The sequence below is a fragment of the Crocuta crocuta genome, unplaced genomic scaffold (genome assembly GCF_008692635.1).
Source record: "Crocuta crocuta isolate KB4526 unplaced genomic scaffold, BGI_CrCroc_1.0 scaffold556, whole genome shotgun sequence".
Taxonomy (NCBI): Eukaryota; Metazoa; Chordata; class Mammalia; order Carnivora; family Hyaenidae; genus Crocuta; species Crocuta crocuta.
Genome location: NW_027527436.1, coordinates 2,507,982 through 2,532,570, shown reverse-complemented (window position 1 = coordinate 2,532,570; position 24,589 = coordinate 2,507,982). Strand labels below are relative to the sequence as shown.

Here is a 24,589-nt window from a genome sequence, read left to right as displayed (position 1 = left end):
AAATACAATTTGGCCAACTTCTCCACCAGAGCACAAAGCTGGATAAAGCAAGTTTTATGAGTAGAATATTTCCTGTTTTTAAGGTCCTTAGGGTTTAAGGGTGGAGGGGAGGGACTTAGCAAAGGAATTTCATAATACACATATACATTCAAAGTAACTCCTTTAGTGAAGGCAAGAAAGGTTAAATAAAATACTGAAGACCATTTAGTGAACGTGATACCATTTGGTATCTGGTTTGACATCATCCTTCTTAAAGTCTATATCGATGCCTTTCTTGCTAAGTTGATGTAACTGCCATAATTCCAACACTGTACTTCAGCCATGACTTGGAAAGAAATAATATCTCAGGATAAGGCATTGTGTAAGGTCAGTCTTCAGAACTGTAAAATAATGGAATTGCTTTTATAATGTTTCTCAGTGATAACATTACCTGGTTGTATTATGTATCTCCATACTAAAGATTTCAGAACACCAACTTGTATACAACCACTGGATTTCTTTGGACATGGTATTCCTGTGCCCCAGCTAAATCGTGATCATCCGAAAGAGATGAAGCTTTTCACATATGTCACATAGCTTAAGTGATGAACAAGGGAAGCTAGTCTCATACCTCAACATGTTTTTCTTGTTTGCTGTAGGATTAAAAGACTTGTTCTCTGGGGGATGATTCATTTCTTGTTCGAATGGCATTATACTAATTTAGACACACAAGTTGTCTTATTTAGACTCTCGCAACAGACTCAAACTTGGCAATAAGAAGACATGACAAATGCCAAAGTTTTTGAAAAGATAAAACAACCAGAATCTATCTTACAGAGTTACCTTAGTTTTGAGTCTGGCATTTTGGGATAATGCTGAAATAGTAAGAAATGGGAAAATGACAGTTTAGACTGTCAGGTTTGGATCAGAGCATGAGGAGAATGAAATGCTAGTGGGATGTCCAGGTGGATATATGACCTAGAGATAGAGGTACAGAACCAGAGCTGGGGGGGAGAGGTGAAGTCTGTAGACATAAATGAGACATAGGATTTAATGAGTTAACAAAGGTAAGTGTTTAGGAGAAGGAAAAAGCCTGAAGGCCCAACTTTGTAAAACAAAAGCCATTTATTGGGCTGCAAGGAAGATGAGCCAATCAGGTCAAGGAAAGAAAGGAGCTCTCAGAGGCTGAAGAAAACAACTCAGGAAAATTCAGTGGCACAGAGGAAGCTGACTGAGTCAAAGTCCAGTAAGCAGAGGAAGATAAGGATTTCATCTGACATTTAGAGATCACCAGTCATCTTGGAAAGAGAAAAAAATCAGTAGTAGCCCAGTATATGCAAGAAGCTGGGTTGCACAGTGATAGCAGGAAAGTGCTAAGCTCTCTCCTTAAACAGCTCTGTGTTGAGCACATTATATTCCTAAACTCATTTAATCTTGGTAGTAACACTTCAAGGTAAGTACTCTTATCCCCATTTCATAGATGAGAACTGAGACCTTTCCTCAAGATAGGTATTGTTATTACCTGTTTATAGATAAGGAAACTAAGGCACAAAGATGTGAACAACTTGCCCAAACCCATCCTAGAGATCAGTAGCAGAACTGGCATTTGGGCCCTGGCAATCTGGCCTCGGTGCCTTTTCTCTTGACCACTCTACCACCACGTGATGAGGACACTGGGTGGTGATACATACTTTCTTTAAGACATTTAGTGGAAGGAGACACGACTTCTTCAAAGAAAGTGAACTTGGAATACAGATCATGGTCTGGGAAGTTCAAGAGGAGGTGACAGTCACCACAGCAGAAGGCAAGGAGAGCAGGTTGCCATATAAGGCGGATTTGAGATTAGCGGGAGCTGTGTATTGGTTCACTGGCTTGCAGTCTTCCTCAGCTGTGAGTTAAGATGATGGTGCCAAGGGCAGCAGAGAGGGCTCGGTGGCCCAGAGTTCTGCTTGGGGAGCTGTTGGAATGAAGACTGGGAGCCATCACTAAAGTGGGAGGTGCCGAAGCAGACCAAGGCTATGGTCTTTGTTTTGTCGTGCCCTTTGCTCTTCTGATTTTTAACAATTTTCTAGGGAGAGGAAATAGGAAAACATATCCATTAAATTTTGTTTGAATGATGCAAGCTGTTACCAGTATTGGAGGATTTAAACAGTAATACGTTCTGTAGGCTCTTGATGGTTCACACAATGAAGGAATACATAACAGGGACCGTCTTTTCATGAGAATGATGAAAATCTATGTTAGGGTTAAAGACAACTCTGAAAAATGTCCAGCATGAGAAACAATGGAGAGCAAATACACAAATTATATTTCTGATACTTCTTTAATTCCCAGGATTTAGTAAATAAAGAACTTCTGCCTTGGTTATGAACATCACTAGACAAGATGTGCTTTCATTTCTACAGGTACTTTTAATTACTGAACGAATCTTATATATTCACCACCAACCACGTTAATTCAACACTTCCATGTGTACTGCTTCTGTTTAAGACAGGTGTCTTAATTAAATAAACTAATAATTTTGCAAGGAGAAGCACAAAAGCATAATTATCTAATTTGCTAATTGTTCGACTATGTGGATTTGCATCTTTGTTAGTTGCAACATGAACAAATAGTTTGTATCCGTATACCCTACCGTTAAAGTAATGAAGCCACTCTTGGGAGTAGCATTTCCTAAAGTGTGTTAATAGATGCTGTGTAAAAAGGACTCTAGTTGAATAAGGCTGAAAAATGCTGGGTTAGAGAAAATTGAATAGTTTCATTCTGCAGGAGGTCTAAAATCCTAGAATGGGATAATATGCATCCTAACTATCAGATACACTGTGCTCTGCTTCACGAACTATGTATGAAAATCCATTTTTAAAGAGGAAGATCTCCGGGCACTAATGTTCTGAGGAGCACATTTGGCAAAATGCTGCTTTGAGTTGTTTTAACAATAAGTTGGTGTCACGATTCTTTTTCACTCGTCGCTTTGTTCTGTAATCAGCACTCAGGCAGGAAAATGAATTAAAGAGACATGCTTTTGTTTGTATCTGTGTCTCTATATATATTTCTGTGTGTGTGTGTGTGTGTGTGTGTGTGTGTGTGTGTGTGTCTCCCTGCCACACACACAGTGCTCTCTATGGCTGCTTACAGTAAACATGCAAACCTCTTTTTCCCCTTTTTATTATAGGCATATTGACAGGCCTGGTACCCTTCAAAAACTATGCGGTAACCCTAACTGCTTGCACTTTGGCTGGCTGTACTGAGAGCTCACATGCATTGAACATCTCTACTCCACAAGAAGGTAAAGTAATTTCAAAGGTCTTGACTTCCACATTTCAGTTATGAATAATAAAATAGGAGAAGAGCTAAATGCTGCAAGGCCATTTGCTGGAAAACCCCAACCTAATTTGATGACAAAGTGCATTGCCAGGCCATAATTGCTCCATTTTTTGGGGGGGTGCGAAAATGAATCAAACTCCATACCCTTTAATGACATGCATCTTTAATAGCTGTAATGCAGATTAATGGGCTTTTTAATTGCTGTTACATTGTTCATGCAAGAGCCTTGTCATTAATATGAAGCATCTGAAAGATTAATGAAAGCTTCCTCATTTTACTATGGCTCAGAAGTAAATCTAGAGACAGTCTGACTAAAAAGAATTGATTGTACGGCACAGTATGAAATTGAGAATCAAACGGTTGATTTCCATGGTCTCTTTGAACTGCTAAACACCAGCACAGGCAACAATTATTTCAGTATGATGGAGCCTCCAAATGCCGGTTGAGGCATTATTAATCACTGCTCAGTTCCTTCTGACTGAAGTCTCACTTTTGTTGTACTTGGGACTTACAAACTGTTGGCATAAATTAATGTTTCAGAAAGCGTACGTTAAGAAGGCAGTGAGAAAGAGAAAATATTTTAGCACTCCAAAGTGAAAGCTTTGCTCAAGCATCAGAACGCATCACTTCAAGAAATAACAGCTCTCCAAACATTTGAAGCATTGTTACTTCATATTTCTCTCTCCTGGGTGAGGGGAATTACATGTTGTTTCTACTGTCTAGTTGTTAAGTTGTTGAGATTGAAAAGCTTGCTCCTTAGGGGAAGAGTCAGCCAGTCTCTCTCCCTCAGTATCCATCTGTCCCACTTCCTGACTCCCTCTTGTCCCCCACTTCCTTCTTTCAAATCCTCTAGCAAGTACCGCTTTAGCAGAAGATATGTAAGAGAAAGACAATGGACTGAATGATGAAATCAGGAGAGGATAGAGGAGCCTGGGAAACCTTTTGTGTGGCCTCTTATTCTTTGTACTTTGCACTTGACACAACCAGACCTTCCTCACCTGGACGACACCATCTGTGACCCATCATCACTGTTTTCTAAGGGTTCCCTCAGTCTAACCTGCAGAGGGAAGCACAGTTTCTCTTCATGTGTCATTGCTTCTGTTGGGGCACCTGATGATCCTCTCTTCTTACAAATACTTCCACCAGGGTCAATATGGGACAAGTGTCTTATTGCTGTCCTTATTTTCTCTGTACCCACCACCTCCTCGATCCAGGTTTTGCCTGGTACCCTTTCAACCTACTTCACAGCCGTACCCCAGAGGGCTTCATACTGGTCCAGTTTGCCATTCCCTCTTCATTATTTAAGGAATTCCCAACTTCTAGCTTTTTCTTAAAGTTATTGCCAATGTACCAAATGATAGATGTATTTAGGGCCAATATTTTAAAACTTTTATTCCCTATGACTCCAATTTATTGACCCTTAACAGAAAATTAATAGAACCTTATTAAAACATGCAATGTTGTTTTAATATGTAATTTATGGATTCTGTACTTACTGGTTATTTCTCTAGGTACAGATAGGTTTTGGTTTTTTTGTATCTGCTATGAACCACACTCACCAGCGTTGCCCACCTTAGATCAAAAGGTCCTCAAAGGTAGGGACTCCATCTGTTTAATTTGCTTGAACGGGCACAGCCCCAAGTAGAGATTATGGGTTAATAATACTCTTGATGAAGTAACACAGGCATCAGCCAAGTGAACTAGTGTAATACTCCCCATCCATCACAGATGCAAATTCTCATAAATTTAGGACAGTTATTTAGTACTATTCCTAAAGCAATTACTGACAAGCTGCCCACGAATCAAGAATATTTCCATGCATGGGATTTCAGGTTTTTTATTTCATGATTTATTGGCTTAGGTCTGAAAAGCTTGAATTAGAAAAGTAAACTAAAATTAGGCTCTATAAGTCTTTTTTTTTTTCACAGCCCCACAGGAAGTTCAGCCACCAGTAGCCAAATCTCTTCCCAATTCTTTGTTACTCTCCTGGAATCTACCCAAAAAAGCAAATGGTATTATAACGCAGTACTCTTTATATATGGATGGGAAGGTGATCTATTCAGGCAGTGGAGAGAACTATACAGTCACAGGTAAGACTTCTACAAGTATCAGTAAATAGTTCTAGTCCATATTACTCTACATTTCAGATAACTGTAGTCTGTAGTAGTCTGAAAGCATGAGTCTTTAAAATGGGGGTATTTATTTTGTCTCCTGTTATTTGGTTCTCTTGCATGGTCCCTAGTCACACTCACAAATGCCTGGTTGAGTCAATGTCATTTCAAACAAATTCCAGTGTCACATGAGTTAGCTACTCTAAAATCCTCATAGATGTGAGAGAACCTTGAGACTCAGACATGTGACTGAGTAGCATTTGAATTTTGGGCCATTTGAGAAGAAACATGGTATGTATGCCCAGATTGTATTATCAAGTGTGATGGCACTTGAGTAAAATGAAGTAAATTACTGAGAACCTTGTAAAACACAAGAAGCCTATTTCATGTCTTACTGCCTGGGATCTGAACTGTGCTTATATTGATATAGTAGTTATAGTGGTTACATATTACATGGTATTTTATATACTATTTGTGACTATCAGGTAAGACATCATGAATCAAATATTATTGATGAAAAAACTGAGGCCAAGAGACATTAAATTCTTCATGAAAGGTCACAACAAGTTAGAGTCAGAAGCAGGATTAATTATTTATGTGTTCACTCCTTCACATTAATGCCAGGTACTAAGGTTGTGATAGGGAATAAGCCATTCTCTGTTGGTGCCTGTGTCTTCGTGGGGACTCATGCAGGTGCAGGTCTGAGGCAGTTGTGGACAGGCAATTATGATATTTACCCAATTGCATTATCAGGGTTTACATTTTGTGTGTCTTCTCTAGACTGAGGAACTTCGGGGGTAAGAGCTTTCACTTTAATAAATATTTTATTCCTCAAGGTGGCATAGAATTCTGTAATACATGTTATATAAGGAAGATATTATTATCACCCCCATGTTACAAATGAAAAAATTAAGGCATAGAAAGATTAAGTAACTTCTTTAAAGTCACACAGCCAGTGAGTGGTATTTGGATACCAATCCAAGCATTCTGGCTCTGATGCAGAGAATGTAGTCTCAAAACAAGTTACTTCACTTTTGAGACTTAGCTTCTGAATCTATAAAATGGGAACAACTATAATTTTCAAGATTTTAAAGAGAACTAGAGCTATACACCAAACACCTAACCTGTTCTTTGTGCTTAGAAAGTAATATCATTTCCTGAAGAATGCAGAGTTCATGCTTTAAACTTTAGAAATAGATTACTATTACCCTAACCATGTCTGAAGGCATTACTTTAATTAAATATGATAGACCACAGAAATTACTTCAAAAGAAATGAGAGCATTATATATAATAAACTGTACACATGAATTAATAATTAATATAAAGCACTTATGTAGGGCCAAAATATATCATCATACATAATAACAAAACCCATCTTTTAGACCCAATATAGGCATTTCCTCTGAGAAACCTTCTCTGATATCCCAAGTATGAATTTTTATATGCCCTCGATGTACTCACTGAATACCTATGTGCCCCTTCCTTTTTCGTTTGTTTGTATTGTCTTTGAATACGTTGCTTATTTACTTGTCAGTAAAGTAAGCATCATAAGCATCATAAAGACATGACCCTAATTGTCTTGTTCATTACTGCATCTCCAGGACTTATTGTAGATAGGCATAGATAGTGTTGAGTAAATGAATGAGTGAATTCAGGTGACTGCTGGGAACAAAAAAGAAAAGAAGATAGTTAGGACACCTGAGTGGTTCAGTCAGTTGAGTGTCTGACTTTTGATTTTGGCTCAGTTCATGATCTCATGGTTCATGAGATTGAGCCCTGCACTGGGTTCTGTGCTGAGAGCTAGGAGTCTGCGAAGGATTCTCTCTCCCTCTCTCTCTCTCTCTCTCTGCCCCTCTTCCCTCCCTCTCACAAAATAAATAATAAGCATTAAAAAAAAAAGAATATAGCAAAGGGGAATTGGTAGGAGAGTAGGAGTAGGGTGGGAAAGAAAAAATACGACAGAGAAAATTAAAAGAAAAGGAGTAGAAACCAGAGAAAAGGAAACTAGGATCCCTTCCATGTGTAGACACGAATGCTAACCCAGTTCATAGAAGAGTTGTGTGGCTGATAGCAGGTCTCAAAAGACAAGCCTTAAATTTACCCAAAAGGTGCAGAATGCCATAGGAGTTGACACTATGTGCACCCAGAAGAGCAGTGTGGGAAGACAGGAAGCAGAATTCACACCAATGGCTAATACTACCTACAACTTGACACTAATTCTGTATTTTGCTTGACTGAGTCATCAACAGAACCATGTGACTATGGTATCTGCAATGAGAACTCTTGGCAAATGTTACCAGAGTGGATTAGTCTAATAGAGGCCCCACATGTAATGCTGTGAAATGAAACTGGACTATCTTTATAGTGCACACAGCCATCTTCCTTAGCTCCAGAGGTAATTGATTCCTCAGTTGTTTTCACTGGTTATAGAAGGTTTTTAAAGATTAAATCTCAGATAGTATTTTTGTTTTCTATAGCATTGTTGGCTTCACATAAGCAACTATGTTTGCTGTTGTTCTCATCCCCAAGTGGCTAAAGATAGGAGGCGCAATGGGACTGCAACATAGTTCAAAGTGTTGCATGATTGTTCTAACATTATAACCAGTAAAACTAAAGCCTGGAAGGGTTAAGAAGTTCTGGTCCATATTGGAGGAACCACTTCAAATCTGGATCTGTCTGGCCCCAAAGTCCGTGCCTTTCATCTTTATACATTCTACTATCAAATCACTGCATAGTATCTTATCTTTACATGAATCAATATTATATATTATTATACATTCACATAATATGCAAATGTATATAAATATGTAAATTCTCAACATTAACATAAGCAAATTGTGTAAACAATGTAAATATTTACTCACTATGTGAAAGCTACATAATATGTAAACATGATATACTTACATAAATACATATTACAAATTGTTACATATTATTTTTATTTTCCCTCACAACAACTCTGTCAGGGAGACCAAAGCCTGATTACAAATCCCGGAGCACCCGTATTATTCTTTTTTGAACTGCCACAACAAAATACCACAGACTGGATGGCTTAAACAACAGAAATTTATTTCTCACAGTTCTGGAGACTAGAAGTCCAAGACCAAGGTGTTGGCAGGTTTGGTTTCTCTTGAGGCCTCTCTCCTTGGCTTGCAGACAGCTGCCTTCTCACCATGTCCTCACAAGGTCTTTGTTCTGTGTGCACAGCCCCCTCGTCTCTTCCTCTTCTGATACGGATATCGGTCGAGTTGGATTAGGGGTCCATCCTCATGATCGATCTCATTTAACCTTCATCACCTCGTTAAAGGTCCCATCTCCAATGATAGTCACATTGGGACTTAGGGCCTCAAAATATGAATTTTGGGGGATTCAATTGAGTCTGTAACAGCACCCTAAAGTGAGCGCTTTCTCTTCTCTTGGTGTAGGCTGAATGCCAACTTTTGTACGGATTGTCAAATTGTGTGAGGATTGAATAAAGTGCCCTTTAAGATCCCTTTCAATTCTAAGATTTTTGTGTCTGCAGTGAGCACTAATTTCAGGTCATTTATGTCTTCAAAATCTACCTGTCCACTAGGAATCACAGAGAAGGCAGAGTGAGAAAGGGAATCTGTCCAAATGGCTACAGCAGTTTATTCTATCTGCCCTCTCCCGATAGTGAGAGTTTAGAATGGAACTCATTAGTGCTGAAATGTTGATTTGTAAGAAGAAAGAAAGGTACGGTCTAATGGATGAGAGAAGTAATTGATAATATTTTTTTACTTATAATGCACTATATGCTTATTGAAGGTAATTTGAAACATGCTGATGTCTCACACCTGATCATCCCACTGTACAGATAAAAACTCAGTAGAAGATGTAATTCCTTCTAGTAGTTTATTCATTTTAACAAAATTGATCTACAATGTGTAATTTTGAACCCTTGCATATTTCCTTATTATGACTACATCCCACTTTATGAAGCATTTTTCTGAAAATATTTTAATACTAACATCGTATCCCATCTAAATGTACATTAAGGCATTTAACCACTTGAAAGAGCTCAAGTTTCTACTTTATATCTCTTTTAAATATGTTGTGACAATATTATTGTATATAATCTCTGTTTATTAGGTTCCCAGAAGGGGAACAGCTAACTCACAGGTAGTGACCCTTTACAAAATATTTGATACACATTTTCATTCCCTCTCCCAGAAAAGTTAATCAGCAGTGCATGTTTTGTTCTTAAATCTTACATAATTTTGCAGGTGAAAAATATTATTTTTGTTTGTACATTGAACTACTAGTTATAGTGCATGCTATAGAGTGCATGTTTCTTAGAGATTTATATTTTACTTTGATTCAGCTGATCACAATCTTGATGAGTGAAAATCTAATAGGTGGGAGGAATACTCTTGAAACTTCCTCAAGAGCTGTGTTTTATACCCTGTTTTCCCTGGTTGTAGTCATCTGCACTATTTAAAATTCCTTGTCTTCTGCACTATCAAAAACTTCCTTAATAACTTGGCCTAATGTCCCTCTTAAATATTCAGAGTGTCAACCTTTTTTTCCCTCACTCGTACTCCATTTATTTGTAGCTTCCTTTTAAGTCCCCGCAAAGAGCCAACATTCTTCTGTTATGTGTAGCCAATGGATCTTGCTGCCGTGGTGGATACAGGTAAAAGTAAATGCATTTCAATTCAGAAGCCACTTAGCATCTAGGTGGTTTGAATTTTTTTCTTCTTTCTCTTAAATATGAAGCATTAAAAGTCAAAGGCATTGCTGCACCTTGAGTTAGTACAAAATATATTTAAAAATGCATACAGTTCAAATTTTTTGCCTTGCATAGGCCATAAGCTAGTAGTATGGTAGGTCAGTTGTGACACTGAAAAATGAATCCAGTTAGAGAACCTCCCGAAGGCTGTTGATGTTTGCTATAATAAATAGCACACACTTTAAGTCAAACTTTTTCATTCTGTATTCAAAGGTAATGGATTTTTCGTAACCATAGTAACCTTGGTGTATTTCTGGATAAATACATGAGGTATATACATTCTAGTTTTATTTTTGAATATAAACTACCACATTATGTATTACTAATAATATGAAAAATAGGATGTAGGTTAGTATAATGACAGCTTAAACTAGTATGCATTTTTCTTCGCAAAAAATAAATATTTATCAAAAGTATAGGTTCAATTAATTTTTCCCCCAGTTTTGTGGTATTCTGGTGGTGCCATTTATCTTTTTTTGCAAGATCTCCATTAATCTCTTATTTCTGTCCCTTAACAAATTTTTAAGAATTTCGAGGTAAAAACAATTGTGCTTTAAAGCTTATGATTAAAAACGTTATTGAAAGATTGAAGGACCTACACTGATATCACCAGCAGAGCCATTGTGAGCCACTTAAGATATGTGTATATAGTATGTTCATAAAGAGGTAGGAAAAAGAATCCTTTTGTGAGACTGTTCAACATACCAGGATTGTTTCAAAGTTCAGGTTAGATAGCATCCTGATTGATGATGACTATCCAAACTGTAGCCAACCAGATCATTCTCATTTTAAATGAGCACCCTACCAGAAACTGGCAATCTTTAAGAAGTTTGTGAGATGTTTCAGAGAAGCTTACAAAGTTTTCAGAAACAAGGATACCAAGATGGTGGTAACTGGGAGAAGTAAACTACAGAAGGTTTATGTGAGTTGTGCTAACTGGTAAAGAAAGAATAGTGATTCCTCTGGACAACTCTTTTTCTACTGTATGGATTGTTCCTGGGTAACCCACATAAGCCACCGCTGCTTATAACTACTAGAACTCCAAAGGGGTGAAGGTCAATAGAGCCTCTCTAGTGCAGATATAGATATATCTGACACCAAACCATAAAACATGTATGTCTTTAAGTGCATCATCTAAGAAATCTGTCATAGTCTTAAGATCGAGTGAAGGTGTCTGATTTCCCAGACCAGAGAAGTCATCTCCCTACTTTTGCTTCATCAGTGGGCTTTTATCACTAATGCCAAGGCAGTAAAGAAGCAATGATAATACCATTGTAAGAAGTGTGTGTGTGTGTGTGTGTGTGTGTATGAGAGAGAGAGAGAGACAGAGGCAGAGAGAGAGAGACAGAGACACAGAGACACAGAGAGAGAGAGAGAGAGACACACACACACAGAGAAAAGGAAAGGAAAAAGAAAGGTAGATGAATAACTGGTAAAGTTAGATAGGCAGTAAGTACTTAAATTTTTAAACAGCTAAAAGTGCAAAAACTTTTTTTTTTGGTCTCTTTTGGCAAGGTCAAAAAGAACCATGTATAAACAGCAAAATAGAAATGTTCATCTTGAATCTTCCAAACACTTAAGTCTGATGATGAAAAATTTATTGCAGAAGAATCTATATTGCTTATGGCACAATAAAAAGCATTTAAAGGTTAGGTACTTCTAACCAAGCGTTATAAGGAACCTTATCAATTCTCTGCAAATTTGAGCTAAATTATATTCATTCACACTGCTGGTTTACAAAACATCCTTTGTTAGCAAAATAAAACTTCACTTAACCTTGATATTTTCTGTAATTTTGAATTTTTGGATACCACAATGTAGTGCATCTAAGTCACTCCTTTTACATAAAGTAATATTATTGAGGGGATACTATTAACATGCTTGTGTTCTAATCCATAAGACTGAGTATTAATATAAGACAGAGCATATGAGGGTTTTCAGGTAAGGCAATGATCTCATCTATGAGTCATGGTGCCTCTCTGTTACAAACTGGAGTCATATTTTGTCCCCTTTTCATATCACAGACATATAGTATTAAATTATAAAAAGTCTCAGAAACCTTGAGGATACAAGGAAAAAAGCCTAAGTTAAGAAAAGAAGCTAGATCACTAACTCTGTGATCAAAGACTCTAGCAAAGTTGCTCAAGATTCACATACCAGACCTTTGGGTCAATGAACAGTACTCTTACTGTTAAGATCCATTACTCTTAAAGAGCCATGTTCACTTAGTAACAAAAGGTCAAGTGAAATCAAATAACTTGTATAGAATGTTGAAATACCAGTTGTGCTTAGTTGTCAACAGTACAACCAAAGTATCATTTTTACTTTAAGATATTTCTACAGTACATGAGTATGTGAAGAAATTAAACATGTTTAAATTTATATTTTAAGATCTGTACCCAAATATTACCTGTAATCTGTTAACCTAGTTGATGAATATTATGTTCTTCAATGATAGGAAAGCACTTTATATTTGAAGAGATTTCAGAGGGATAGAGGGAAATAAAGGAGAAAAGTAGTGGAGTTCAATTGTACCTCTACCACTATCTACCACCATCAAGATGTCACACAGTCCTTTGATTCACAGAATCTTTCCTACAAATTTGCCACTGAAATATATTCTGTCCTGTAACAAAAACTTATTTAAAGGGGATATATCTTGATCCAAAACAAAAACGTAGGTTCATTGAGTACAGTTTTCATGTCATTATTTATTTTCCTAATCTCTATAGTATGTATCATAGAAATAAGGACCTGATTGGCATCTAATAAAATCTTATTGAATTGAATTGAATTGAACTGGATTAAACTGAAGAAACACTGAGAATCAGTAAACTAATATTTTAAAGTAAATGACAACAAATACCGATGCATAATTCAGAAGTAATTAATATGCTAAATGTGGTAAACAGTTTTAATGAGGTAGGCTGTTCCTGTAGCTTCTTAGAAATTTTCATTTAATTATCCAATATGTAGCTTTTTTGGCGGGGGGGGGTTAAACGAGTTGTATAAGTGGTTTGCTAGAGCTGCCGTAACAAAGTGTCATGGACTGGATTAAACAACAGAAATGTACTGCCTCACTGTTCTAGAGGTTCCAAGTCCTAGATCAATATGTTGGCAGTGTTAGTTGCTTTGAGGCCATGGGGGGAATCTGTTCCGTCCCTCTCTCCTGGTTTCTGGTGGTTTGCTGGTAATTGTTGGAGCTCCATGACTTGCAGATGCCTCCTCCTGATCTTCATCTTTACGTGGTGTTCTCCTTGTGTGCTGCCTGTGCCTAAGCCCCCTTTTTTATAGAGACACAAGTCATATTGTTTTAGGGACCACCCTAATGACATCATTTTTATTTATTTTTTAAAGTTTATTTATGTTGAGAGAGACAGAGACAGCATGAGTGGGGGAGGGGCAGAGAGAGAGAGGAAGAGAGAGAGAATCTCAAGCAGGCTCTGTGCTGCCAACATAGAACCCGGTGTGGATCTCAAAACTATAAAGCTGTGAGATCATGACCTGAATCAAAACCAAGAGTCAGATGCTTAACTACTGAGCCACCCAGGCAGGCACTCCAATCATTTTAACTCATTATAGCTACAGGGGCCCTATTTCTAATAAGTCACGTTCTGGGGTCCTGGGGGATAAAATTGCAACATGTGAATTTGGGGGTGGGCACAATTTATAACTATGTATCTGATTCACTGATTAGATTAGATGTTATTACATTCTAAGACATCCTTCAAATACCTTAAAAATATCAGAGAAGATAAGGCATCTAAACAAAATCAGTTTAAAAACTGATATATCCCATGACAATAATACTATTTTTTTTTAAATAGACAATCACATCTGTCTGGAACGATTCATTCATTCCCTGGATATTCTTGGGTGTCTATAACATAGACACTCAGTACTTCTCTAAGCATTGGTGATCCAATGGAAAACACAAGGTGCAAAGGGTCTGTCCTTACGGAACTTACATTTCAGTGGGAGGTGATTAGAGAAGGCCTCATGTTATAATTCTTGTATCTTCTTGAAATAAATGAAAATGGAGTCTGTCCTAAGGATAGCCATTTCTTCTTCAGTCATTTGAAGTGAATATAAATCATCTTTTGATGTCTGTGTAATTCAGAAATTACGGGGCACTTTGGTGACTCAGTCAATATCCCCCTTTCTCCCCATTCTTCAGAAGGCTAATCCCACCCCACCCCCCGATCATCCTCTCCTAACTTGGTGAGTACTTCTATATCAATTAGCCTGACTTTTCTTTATCTCTCTTCCTGTATTAACTCTCTTCATCAGCATATCTTTTACATGTGGGAGAAGAAAAAAGACAAACATGGAGAAAACATGTTCTGGTTCTGGGCTCTATGTCCCACTCATGCCCCCAACCCTACCTTTCTTACCTCTACAGTCATAGTCCTTACTTCCACTAGCTCACTTTCTTTGCCTCCTTACCTCCTGTGCATTTACGGGAGCTTCCCTTAAAATAAAATATCACAAATTGGGTCCTAAAAGAACAGAAACTTATGCTCTCGTAGTCTCCAGTAGAAGTCCTAAATCAAGGTGTCACCATGGCTATGCTTCTTCTGAAAACTTTAGGTGGATATTCTTCCTGGCCTAATCCAACTTTTCATGGTTACAGACAGTCTGGAGAATTCCTTGGTTTTCAGCTCTATCACTTCTCTCTGCCTCTGTCATTATGTGCTGTTTTTCCTGGGTTGATTTCTCTCACCCAGTAAGAACATCAGTCTCATTAGATTTAGAGTCCACCCTAATTCAGAATGACCTCATCTTAATCTGAGTTTATCTCTAAAGACCCTATTTCCAAATAAAGTCACATTCACAGATAATTGGATTACGATTTGAACATAATTTAGGGGGACAAAATTCTACTGACTACCTCTTCATTGGCTTCATAAATACTTGATCACTCCGTTGAAACCATCTCACCAAAACTGTCAAAGTTCTGATGGTCCTCATGGCGAAAGTACTATAGTTCATGACACCTTGACAGATTGTTGATCATTTCTTCATCACAGAGATTCTTTTATTAGTGTCTGGGGTACTCCACCTTCTCAATTTTCCTATTACTACTCAAGCTCTCATGGGTCTTCTCATCTTCCCTCTACCTATAAATGTTGGTTTATGTCAAGGTTCTTTCTGGAACACTCCACACAATGTCCCTATGATGATTCAATCCTTATCTCCAGTTCAGACATTTTTTCCTAAGCTATGGACATTTTCCAACTACACATCGAATAATCCTGCTTCATGCGTTTTACCCCAAGTCCCCAAAACTGAATTCATTATATCTGCTAATTCCCATAAAATATATTCTTTTTCCTGAGTTTCTCATCTCAGAGAACAGTAATACTATTCATCCCTTTGCCAGAAATAAAAACCTGGATTCATCTTTCACTTCTTTTTCATTCCTCATATCCGATCTTAAAATAAAATTCAAAACTCCTTCTGTTGGCCTACAGTATATCTACTTTCTTAACCATATGTCATTCTCCCACTCCCATTTTTTTCTACAGTGCTGTGCTAGTTTCCTTTCTGTTTCTGCTTAGGTTACAGTTTGTTGTTTGTTGTTTTATGGTCAAAATACAACAAGCCTTTGTCTAGACCTTTGAACTTGCTATTTTTTTTTGATGGAATTCTCATCCCTAGTTATGTAACTAGGGTAGATCATTCTTTTCTTTGCGCTCTCAGTTCGTATATTAGTTAGGACAATCTGGATGATATAAACGTACACACACACACACACACACACACACACACACACACTTCTGTTAGCAGAAGCCCTATAGAAATTTATTTGTTGCTCAGTTAACAGCTCTATGCAGGTGAAGAGTTTGATCAGCAAAACTTCCTTTCTCTACCCAGTCATTCAGGGTCCCATGCAGTAGCAGCATCTGCTGTCTCCTACACATGACTCTGAAGGTTGCTCTGGAGTGATCTCTATTGCTGCAGTAGGTAAGGGAAGAGAGCAAAGGATAATAAGTTGGAGATTTTTATGGACCAGGCCTGGGAATGACTTACGATCCTTCTGCCCAATTCCAGTGGCCATGACTCAGTCTCATAGCCGCTCTTACTGCCAGGTGCTTCAGTAGGCAGCCTAAAACAACACCTACTCACCAGCTCACAGTTCTATAAGTCAGAAGTTTATGTAGGTTTGGCTGGGTAACTAATTAGGGTCTCCCTAGGCCAAAATCCAGAAATTGGGCAGTTCAGGCTCTCCTCTGAGACTCTGGGAAAGAATTTGCCTCTGAGCTCATTCAGGTTGTTGGGAGAATTTGATTCCTTGCAGTGCTAGTGCTGACATTCCTGTCTCCCAAATGGCTTTCAGCCAGGGACTGCTCAACTTTTAGAGCCTCTCCTACTATTTCCTCCATCCCGGTAGCAGAATGTATCTCTCATCAAGCCCCCTTCATGCTTTGAATCTCTCTGACTTCTTCTGCTACACGCTGGAGAAAACTCTACTTTTAAAGTTAGATGGGGCACACCACAGTCAGCTCTTTTTTTCCATTTAAGGTAAGGTAATCATGGCAGTAGTATTTCATTCTATTCACATGTCTCACCCGCACTTAAAGGGGAAGAACTTGTGGAGGGTTGAGAGGCCAAATCACTCAGGCACTAAGCCCTGGTTTCCTGGTAAAATAGAAAAAGCAGTATCTACTTTGGGAAGTTACTGGGATAATTAAATGTGATAATGCACGTAAAAACGGTTAGCCTGGTGCCCACAGCTCTTTCATAACATAGTAAATGATCAACAAACATGTGCTATTCATTGTAGAAATGATAAAATTATTGTAACATCATTGTAAAGATTTTTCATGTGAAGGATCCCCTTCAGACGTGTCTCCAAACTACATATTTCATTTAGAAAATACTTGTCAAGCATCTACTATAGACAAGGTTGGAAGTTATCTATTTCCAGTTCAATTGCTTAGACAGAAATTGACACAATTAAATGTAATGAATGTTGTCCAGTCTGTGGTGAGTTCTGTGATAGATGTGAGGGCAAAGAAAGAGGTACTCAGGAGGATGAAGTGTCCCTAAGGAAGTGAATTTTTGCAGGCTGTAGAGTAGTTTCAGAACTGAGAAACAGGCAAGCCTAAGGACCTGGACAGAATAGTCAATGGCACAGAGCTGTCACTGCGCATTTCATTAAAATTAAATAGAGCCTAGCTTAATATGACTGAATGCCCTGGGTAGCTGGTCAAGAGTACTGTAATGCAAGATAGGGTTAAATTGTCAAAGGTGCTTTAGGTATGTTGAGATGTTTGAACTTTGTTCTGAGGAAGTGGAGAACCATTGAAGGACTGAAGGATTTACAGTAGATATAGAGCATGAGGGTTTTGGAAAATAAATGATTAAAGTAATGACATTATTCCAAAATAATCATGGCTGGACCTGCACAGCTGTTGTCTCCATGCAGTGGGTGGAAAAGCAAGTAAGTTAGAACTTTAAATGTAAGAAGCTAATTGGACTTAGCAATACAGATGACGAGGGTGAGGAAAAGAGGAGAGAAAAGCATTATGTTTATTTGTTAACAGCTCTATTGTATTATATTTCTGTGCTTTAGTCAGTATACAATCAAATCGTCTTATTTTAAATCCTTTTAAATGGTGTTTAAATATTTCCTAGTGACACAGTCTGCTAAAGTATTTACCCTTGGTGCAGATTTCCATTAACCTTATTGCCAATACTAAGCTTAAAATTGTATATTTTTAGGGTCCTCGATTATGGAATAAAGCCTAGTGACATCATTGTAAAACCACATCTGGATAAGCTTTAGTGTCATTGTCTCTCTATCCGATTTAGGAAATTCAGCAAACTATAAGAGAATACCACTGTTAACAGACTCTACATTCTCAGATTATTAGGATGCCCTTTCTCTAAAAATAAAGGCAGAGAGGGATGAAGCCTTTCAAGTCATAAATGATATAGAGAACTGGCCAGTACACAGACCTCAGAGATATTTGGGGGAGTTTAGTTATATTAGATATGTAAGAAGAAAAAAGGAATCAGAGATTAAACTCAAAATAGTCTTTCCTCATATCTTACTTTTGTCAAATTTTTATTGTGTTCAGAAGGTCTGTATGAAACTTTCAGTTCCCTAAAGGATAAAATTCCCTTCATATTTTTATNCTGAAAAATAAAACCAAAACGGGAGGTATCACCATCCCAGACTTTAGCCTCTACTATAAAGTTTTTTTAAAATAGTATTTTTATATCACAGATACATAAAATTAATACCCAAGAAAGGTTAGGTTACTTCTAGTAAAGGAATGACTCAATAATAAAACTAGAAATAATTTTTTTCATTCACCTATGCACTTGATATCTATCTTAAATTGGAAATGTCTTTTACAATATATTTTATCCATGGCAAAACTTTGAATGCTTGAAAAGCAGTGATTATTATTCCTTTGTGGTTTTACAAAGTAAATATATTCGTGAGTCTGGATTCCTGAGGATTTTAGCTGCAAATGATAGAAATCCAACTATTTCATCTTTGTTTCTTTCTGGAATGGGAACTATTCTCTATTGTAACATTTGGGCTTTCTCCATAGACTAGAAAGCATGATGAGCAGTAACTATGAGTTCTTACCCTACTGGCTGGGCAATCTCTTCAACAACAGATTGAGAAATATTGAGGAAGGATGTTTATTGTTCAGTCTTGGATCATCTGTCCAGGTTTGGGGCAAAGGGTCAGAATCTGGCTACTAAAAGAAGAGAAAGAAAAAAAAATAGCCTCTGAAGAAACCATTATGAGCTAGAACACCATTCCAAATGTTGACAGTTATAATTCCAAAATTTGGCTAAGTTGTTAAATTTACAAATACTAGAATCAACCTTGCTTATTCTAACTTAAAATATATACATATTTTTCATTTGAATGCATTTCACAAATACGTGTCCTAGGAAATTGCCCAACTCTGCCGTCTACCTTCTTTTTAAAAATTTACCTGAAATTTTCTCTTTTCTTAAAACTGAATCTCTATTTTGTTGATTTAGTTCCTCTCGTTGTTGAAACCCTCAAACCTGTCAGTGCATGTCTTCTTTTCCAAAATAAGAAATGAATGTTTAGACTATTCCTCTACCTTTTTTGTATTGAGACCATTCATTCCTTGATTTTTTCAGGTTTTTATTTGAATTCCAGTTAACATACACTGCAATACTAATTACATGTGTAGAATCTAGTGATTCATCACTTACATACGACACCCAGTGCTCATCACAGGTGCCCTCCTTCATTCCTTGATTTTTATCATCTGCATTAGAACATCATTCCAGAGCTAATGCCATTAGCAGTGCATTCCACTCATGATATCATTTTTGTAGCTAAAGTCTAAAAAGTGTAAATAGCCTATCTCCATTCATCTGTATTTTATGAAAATATATTTTTAAAAAATATCACCTACTGGTTTCCCATCACAAAAAGAATTGTTGAAGATTGAGTTATAAATAGTCTTATCCTTTGTTCCTGTCACTAGTTTAAGTCTAATGGGTGTATAACGCTAATAAAAATAATTAAAAAATAGCAACAAGTAGCATCCCAAAGATCTTGCTGACTTTTACACTTTTTTGTGCTTGAGGTTATTCCAAAGTTACTAATTTATCTGCTCATATACACATATACATGCCAGTAAAATAAAATATAAATTAAAAAGCCTAATAAACATTAATAGATGACAAGTTACACAAGTTATGGCTAATAACTAATATGCACACCAGATATATTATATGCTCATTTAATCTAATAAGCATATACCTACCAAAAGGGTAGCACCTTCAAAGTGTATCATAAAGTACTGGTGCAGAAAGTATATTCTTTAGCCTAATATTTGTGTTTTTGGTTATATACTTAGATTTCCTCTGGAGGTATACATAAATTTGTAATAAACACTAAGCTCCTAGAAGGGAAATGGATAACTTGGAAACAAGGATTGAGGGAGACTTGATGTTCACATGGGATGTTTTGTATTTTTTAGCTTGTGTACCATGCCTGTGTATTAAGGTATCTGTTCAAAAGTAAGTACAATTTAAAAACAAAATTATCACAAAATGGTAAATTCTAAGTGCAAAAGAAAATTTGGGGAAAAAAAAAACCTTGAAAATAAAAATAAAAATTGTCCACATTTTCACCCACCAGACCAATCACTAATTGCATTTCAACTTGTATATTCACCATTCTATGATCTTTTATTAATTGATGCACAGATATATACATACAATTTGGGTCAGGCTGTTTTACGATCTTTTACCACTTTATGATATAGGGTGATCATACTACCAAATTACTAAATTATTTTCGAAATCAGGCTTTAAATGACTGTACAGCATTTGAAAATATTTCACAATATATTTAAATCATTACAATATTTGGATTATTTCTCATTTTTTTGTTATAAACAACACTGCAATTTTACCATCCTTTTATATAACATTGTGTGTGTGTATGTGTTTCTAATTCCTTAAAATTCTCCAAATGTTTTTGTGAATTATTTAAAGGGACATATTCTTCTTTCCATTTTGAAAATATTTTAAAATATACATTTAAAATGCTTAACACTTGCATGGAAACTGTATTATAGTTCCTATTTCCTATTTTTATAATTTGGATTTTTTTTTTTTTTATTTCATATATGGTAGTTTTTTAAATGAAGTCAGTTTTGCTAATACAAATAAAGAAATACTTTCCTTCATAGATTCTTCCTTAGAAAAGCTGAAGTAAACTTTTCTCACCCCCAATAACAGATAAAAATCTCCTGTAATTTTTTTCTGTGGTAAATTACAGTTGCAAAATACTTTCACATGTATCGCTTCTATAACATTTTAAATGACCCAGTGATGTATAAAGGTTAAACAACTTTATTCCCATTTGGTAGGTGAGAAAATAGAGATTCTGAAACTTAATTGACTTGCCCGGGATCATAAAGTTAGTTCATGGCACAGCTAGGATTAAAATTTTGTTTCTCGACTAATTTTCTGAATCCCAAATCCCAAATCTCAACTAGATAAGTTTAAAAGAAAAGAACGGTGGGGAATGTCATTACGTTATTAATAATATTCAATGGTGTCAAAATATTAATACAACATTCATATCTTCATCACATTATCAATGTGTTCTTAAAGACAACATGTCAATTAAAATGTCTCATTCTATTGTTAGCTTTAAGTTTTTAACATTTAAAGCAAGCCTGATTTTAAATGGGAACTGTCTAATATTGTACACTCAGAAATTGAAGAGATAAATGCAGAAAATATAGGTCTGCAGAGTGTAGTATTGCTAGGAAAGGGGCTATTTCCTTAAAGTCCATAGTGAAAAGTTATGCAATGTAAACTGTAGTTTTTATGACCGTACCGCTACATGACTGCATCACATCCCTGTTTCAATTAACCATTGACAGGAAAGAATAATATATTCTTTTAAACCACTCACAGCAATGGTAGTTTGCTGGAGCTGCCATGACAAAATATCAGACTGGGTGGCTTAAATAACAGGAATTTATTCTTTCACAGTCCTGGAAGCTAGAAGTCCCACATCAAGGTGTCAGCAGGTCTGGTTTCTCCTGAGGCCTCTCTCCTTCACTTGCAGATGGCCACCTTCTGGCTGCATCCTCACATGTCTTTCCTCTCTACACGTACATCCCTGGTGTCTGTGTGTGCCCAACTTTCCTCTTCTTATAAGGACGTTGGTCACATTGGGTTAGGGCCCACACTCACGGCTTCATTTTAACTTCATCCTCTCTTGAAAGACCCTATCTCCAAATACAGCCATATTCTGAGGTACTAAAGGTTACAGGTTCAATGTATGAATTTTGGAGGCATACGGTTCAGCCCACAACAGTAGGTATAATTTACAGTGATTTACAAGTGTGCACCAAAGTAGTGAAAATAAACAGATATATTTGTTTTTTCATTCATTCATTCATTCATTCATTCATTCATTCATTCATTCATTCATTTCTTTTGGAGAATAAACCCTAAAGAGAACAAAATATTTTCAAGAATGCTGATTTGTGGTTCCTTCATTCTTTCACTTATTCATTTACCTATCCATTCATGCATCTTTATCGATTGTTCTGAGGCTGGGACAATACAGTAGGGTTTGATTAAGAACTGTCCTGGTGCATGTAGACATATGTAGCTTACAATTTTTCTCTCCATGTTTCTCTCCAACCTCTCATATCGTTGAGCAAGCACTGCTAGAATTACTGGTTGACTGAGTAATCTTCCTCACTAGATTGCATCCCTTGAGGGCAGGAACTGTATCTTTCATCTTCTACCCAGAAGAAATGGAAGGATATATGTATATAGTAGGACAATGATAAAGATTGTTTCAGAATGAATAAATGAGGAAATTTTTTTCAGGTATGTGAAAACTATATATTATTATGTGGAGAATTTGCCAGATTGCCAACTGGTATTCAGAGGGATGTTCAGAGATAGAGTAATTTATCTGAGACTGACAGCCAGACCTAAGTCGATTGGTATCAGAGAAGTGACATGTGTCTCAATGCTTGACATATATCGGGTAAATATTTGCATCCCAGTTCTCTGTATTGCACAGCACCAGACTACTGCAAAGCTTCTAACCACACAATTTATACAAAATGTCTGAGAGATACCATTTCATAGCTACAAATAGGATTTCTTTGATTATATTAAAATATGTTAAAAGTTGATCAGTTATTTTAAACATGCCAAGTAGTTATGTAATTAAATTCTGTATAATCACAAACAAAAGACTGCACATATTTGCAAAATAAAATTCCTTTTTTATTCTGAGTAGAAAACTTTAGAGGAATGTTAGTAAATGACTTACGATAGATAAAGGCTTCCCATTTGCTTGACTAAAAAGTCCATCCATGTGTTTACTTATCTGGCTGCATTCAAACCTAGAACAGGAGAAAAAGAGTTCTGAGTCAAAAAAAAAAAAAAATCCAATAGAGTTTAGGCAAGTTTATCTTACATATCCCAACTTTTAAAGGCTATTTCGTGAAGATGATATTGTTCCATTGCCCTTTCTATTTTTTTTCCCACTGTGTCGTGGAAATGTACAAGCCCAGCAACTCCTAGGGATATGCTACCAAACATGCAGGTATTTGAATATCTATTTCATGTAGGGAGATTAGAAAGTCACTTTCTGCCACTTGTGTAGCTCTATTATGCAAAAATCAAGAGGATGCCGGTCATAAATTCTATTAGGTTGGAACTCTGGGTGTTGAAAAGACTATATAGATAATTTTAAGAGATTTTCCCCCTCAGCTGAATCACTGCTATAAAGTTAAGCTTGGTTTTTAAAATATAAATCAAATAAATGTTTTCCATAATGCTATATACCTTTAGTATTAACTGAACTCCAACAAACTTTTGAGTAGATATTTCTCAAATTCAGCATCTATAGAATTTTTCCACGGAAGAAAACACTTTATAAATTGAAGTTCAGCTTCCATTTTTAAAATTATTTTGCTTTAATGGCAGCTGTAGTCCACTCTATCACTGTAAACAAGATACTATTTTAAAAGATGTGCCTAAATAAAATTAGCCCATAAATAGTTAACATTAACCAAATGTTAATAAAAGTATTTAAGGAGCGCTTTAGACTGTAAATAAAGAAATAAAAATCTTGTAAAATCACTACTATGGCAGGTCTAAGAAAAGTTTGTTACAATTTCAATGACATTAGGGCTATTTACCAAACATAAAGAGGCAGAAAGATGTTTGCTCTAAGAAAACTTAAATGGATATATATTAATTTCTCTCTATCTGGTGGGTATGGTAGCGTAAGTGAACAAATACCCGGGTTTGTATTATATCAATTCTTTTATGACTTATTTGTATATGTGAGTTGCTATGAAATATAAAAAGTGGAGAGCCTGGAAATATGAGCATTTGGGGGGCTAATAGTAAATTATTAATGCTAATACTGCATTATCCTCAATTTTGTGTCTATAATTATTTTGGTGCTAATATTCTCATTGTAATTTGTTGTTAATCAGTGAAACTTTAGTTCTTCCTAAATTAGTTCTTACACATAATTCAGTTTCTATCATAGGACATAGTTTATAATTTGCAACTTTGCACAAATATTCTTCTCAAACCATTTACCATTTTATACTTTAACTTATTGAAGTTATAGAAATTAAAGTGGTTTAGAATCATTAGTACTCCATATATATCTATACCAGATAAAATACAGGATCTCTGACATTTGGAAAACATAAGCCAGAGCAATGCGTAGTTCAAAAGAAAATATCTTATATGAATCTTGTTATCTGCTGTATCTCAGCATATAAATCATATAATAGATGCACATGGCAGATGCTTGGCAAATACTTGTGAAGTAAATAAATAAATGACAAAAAGCTGTATCTGAATGTGTACATGAAATCAAATATACATGCTTCCTTTCATAA

At 36.3% G+C, this 24,589-nt stretch overlaps 1 protein-coding gene across 1 annotated transcript in view; it reads left to right on the top strand.

Annotated features, from left to right (window-relative positions):
• Positions 1-24,589, top strand: part of USH2A (usherin) — a 717,315-nt gene that overhangs the window by 315,093 nt on the left and 377,633 nt on the right. Inside the window, exons 30-31 of the mRNA XM_077759473.1 lie at positions 3,152-3,265; positions 5,232-5,393. Coding sequence (XP_077615599.1) covers positions 3,152-3,265; positions 5,232-5,393 — 276 coding nt within the window. The remainder of the gene's footprint in view (positions 1-3,151; positions 3,266-5,231; positions 5,394-24,589) is intronic.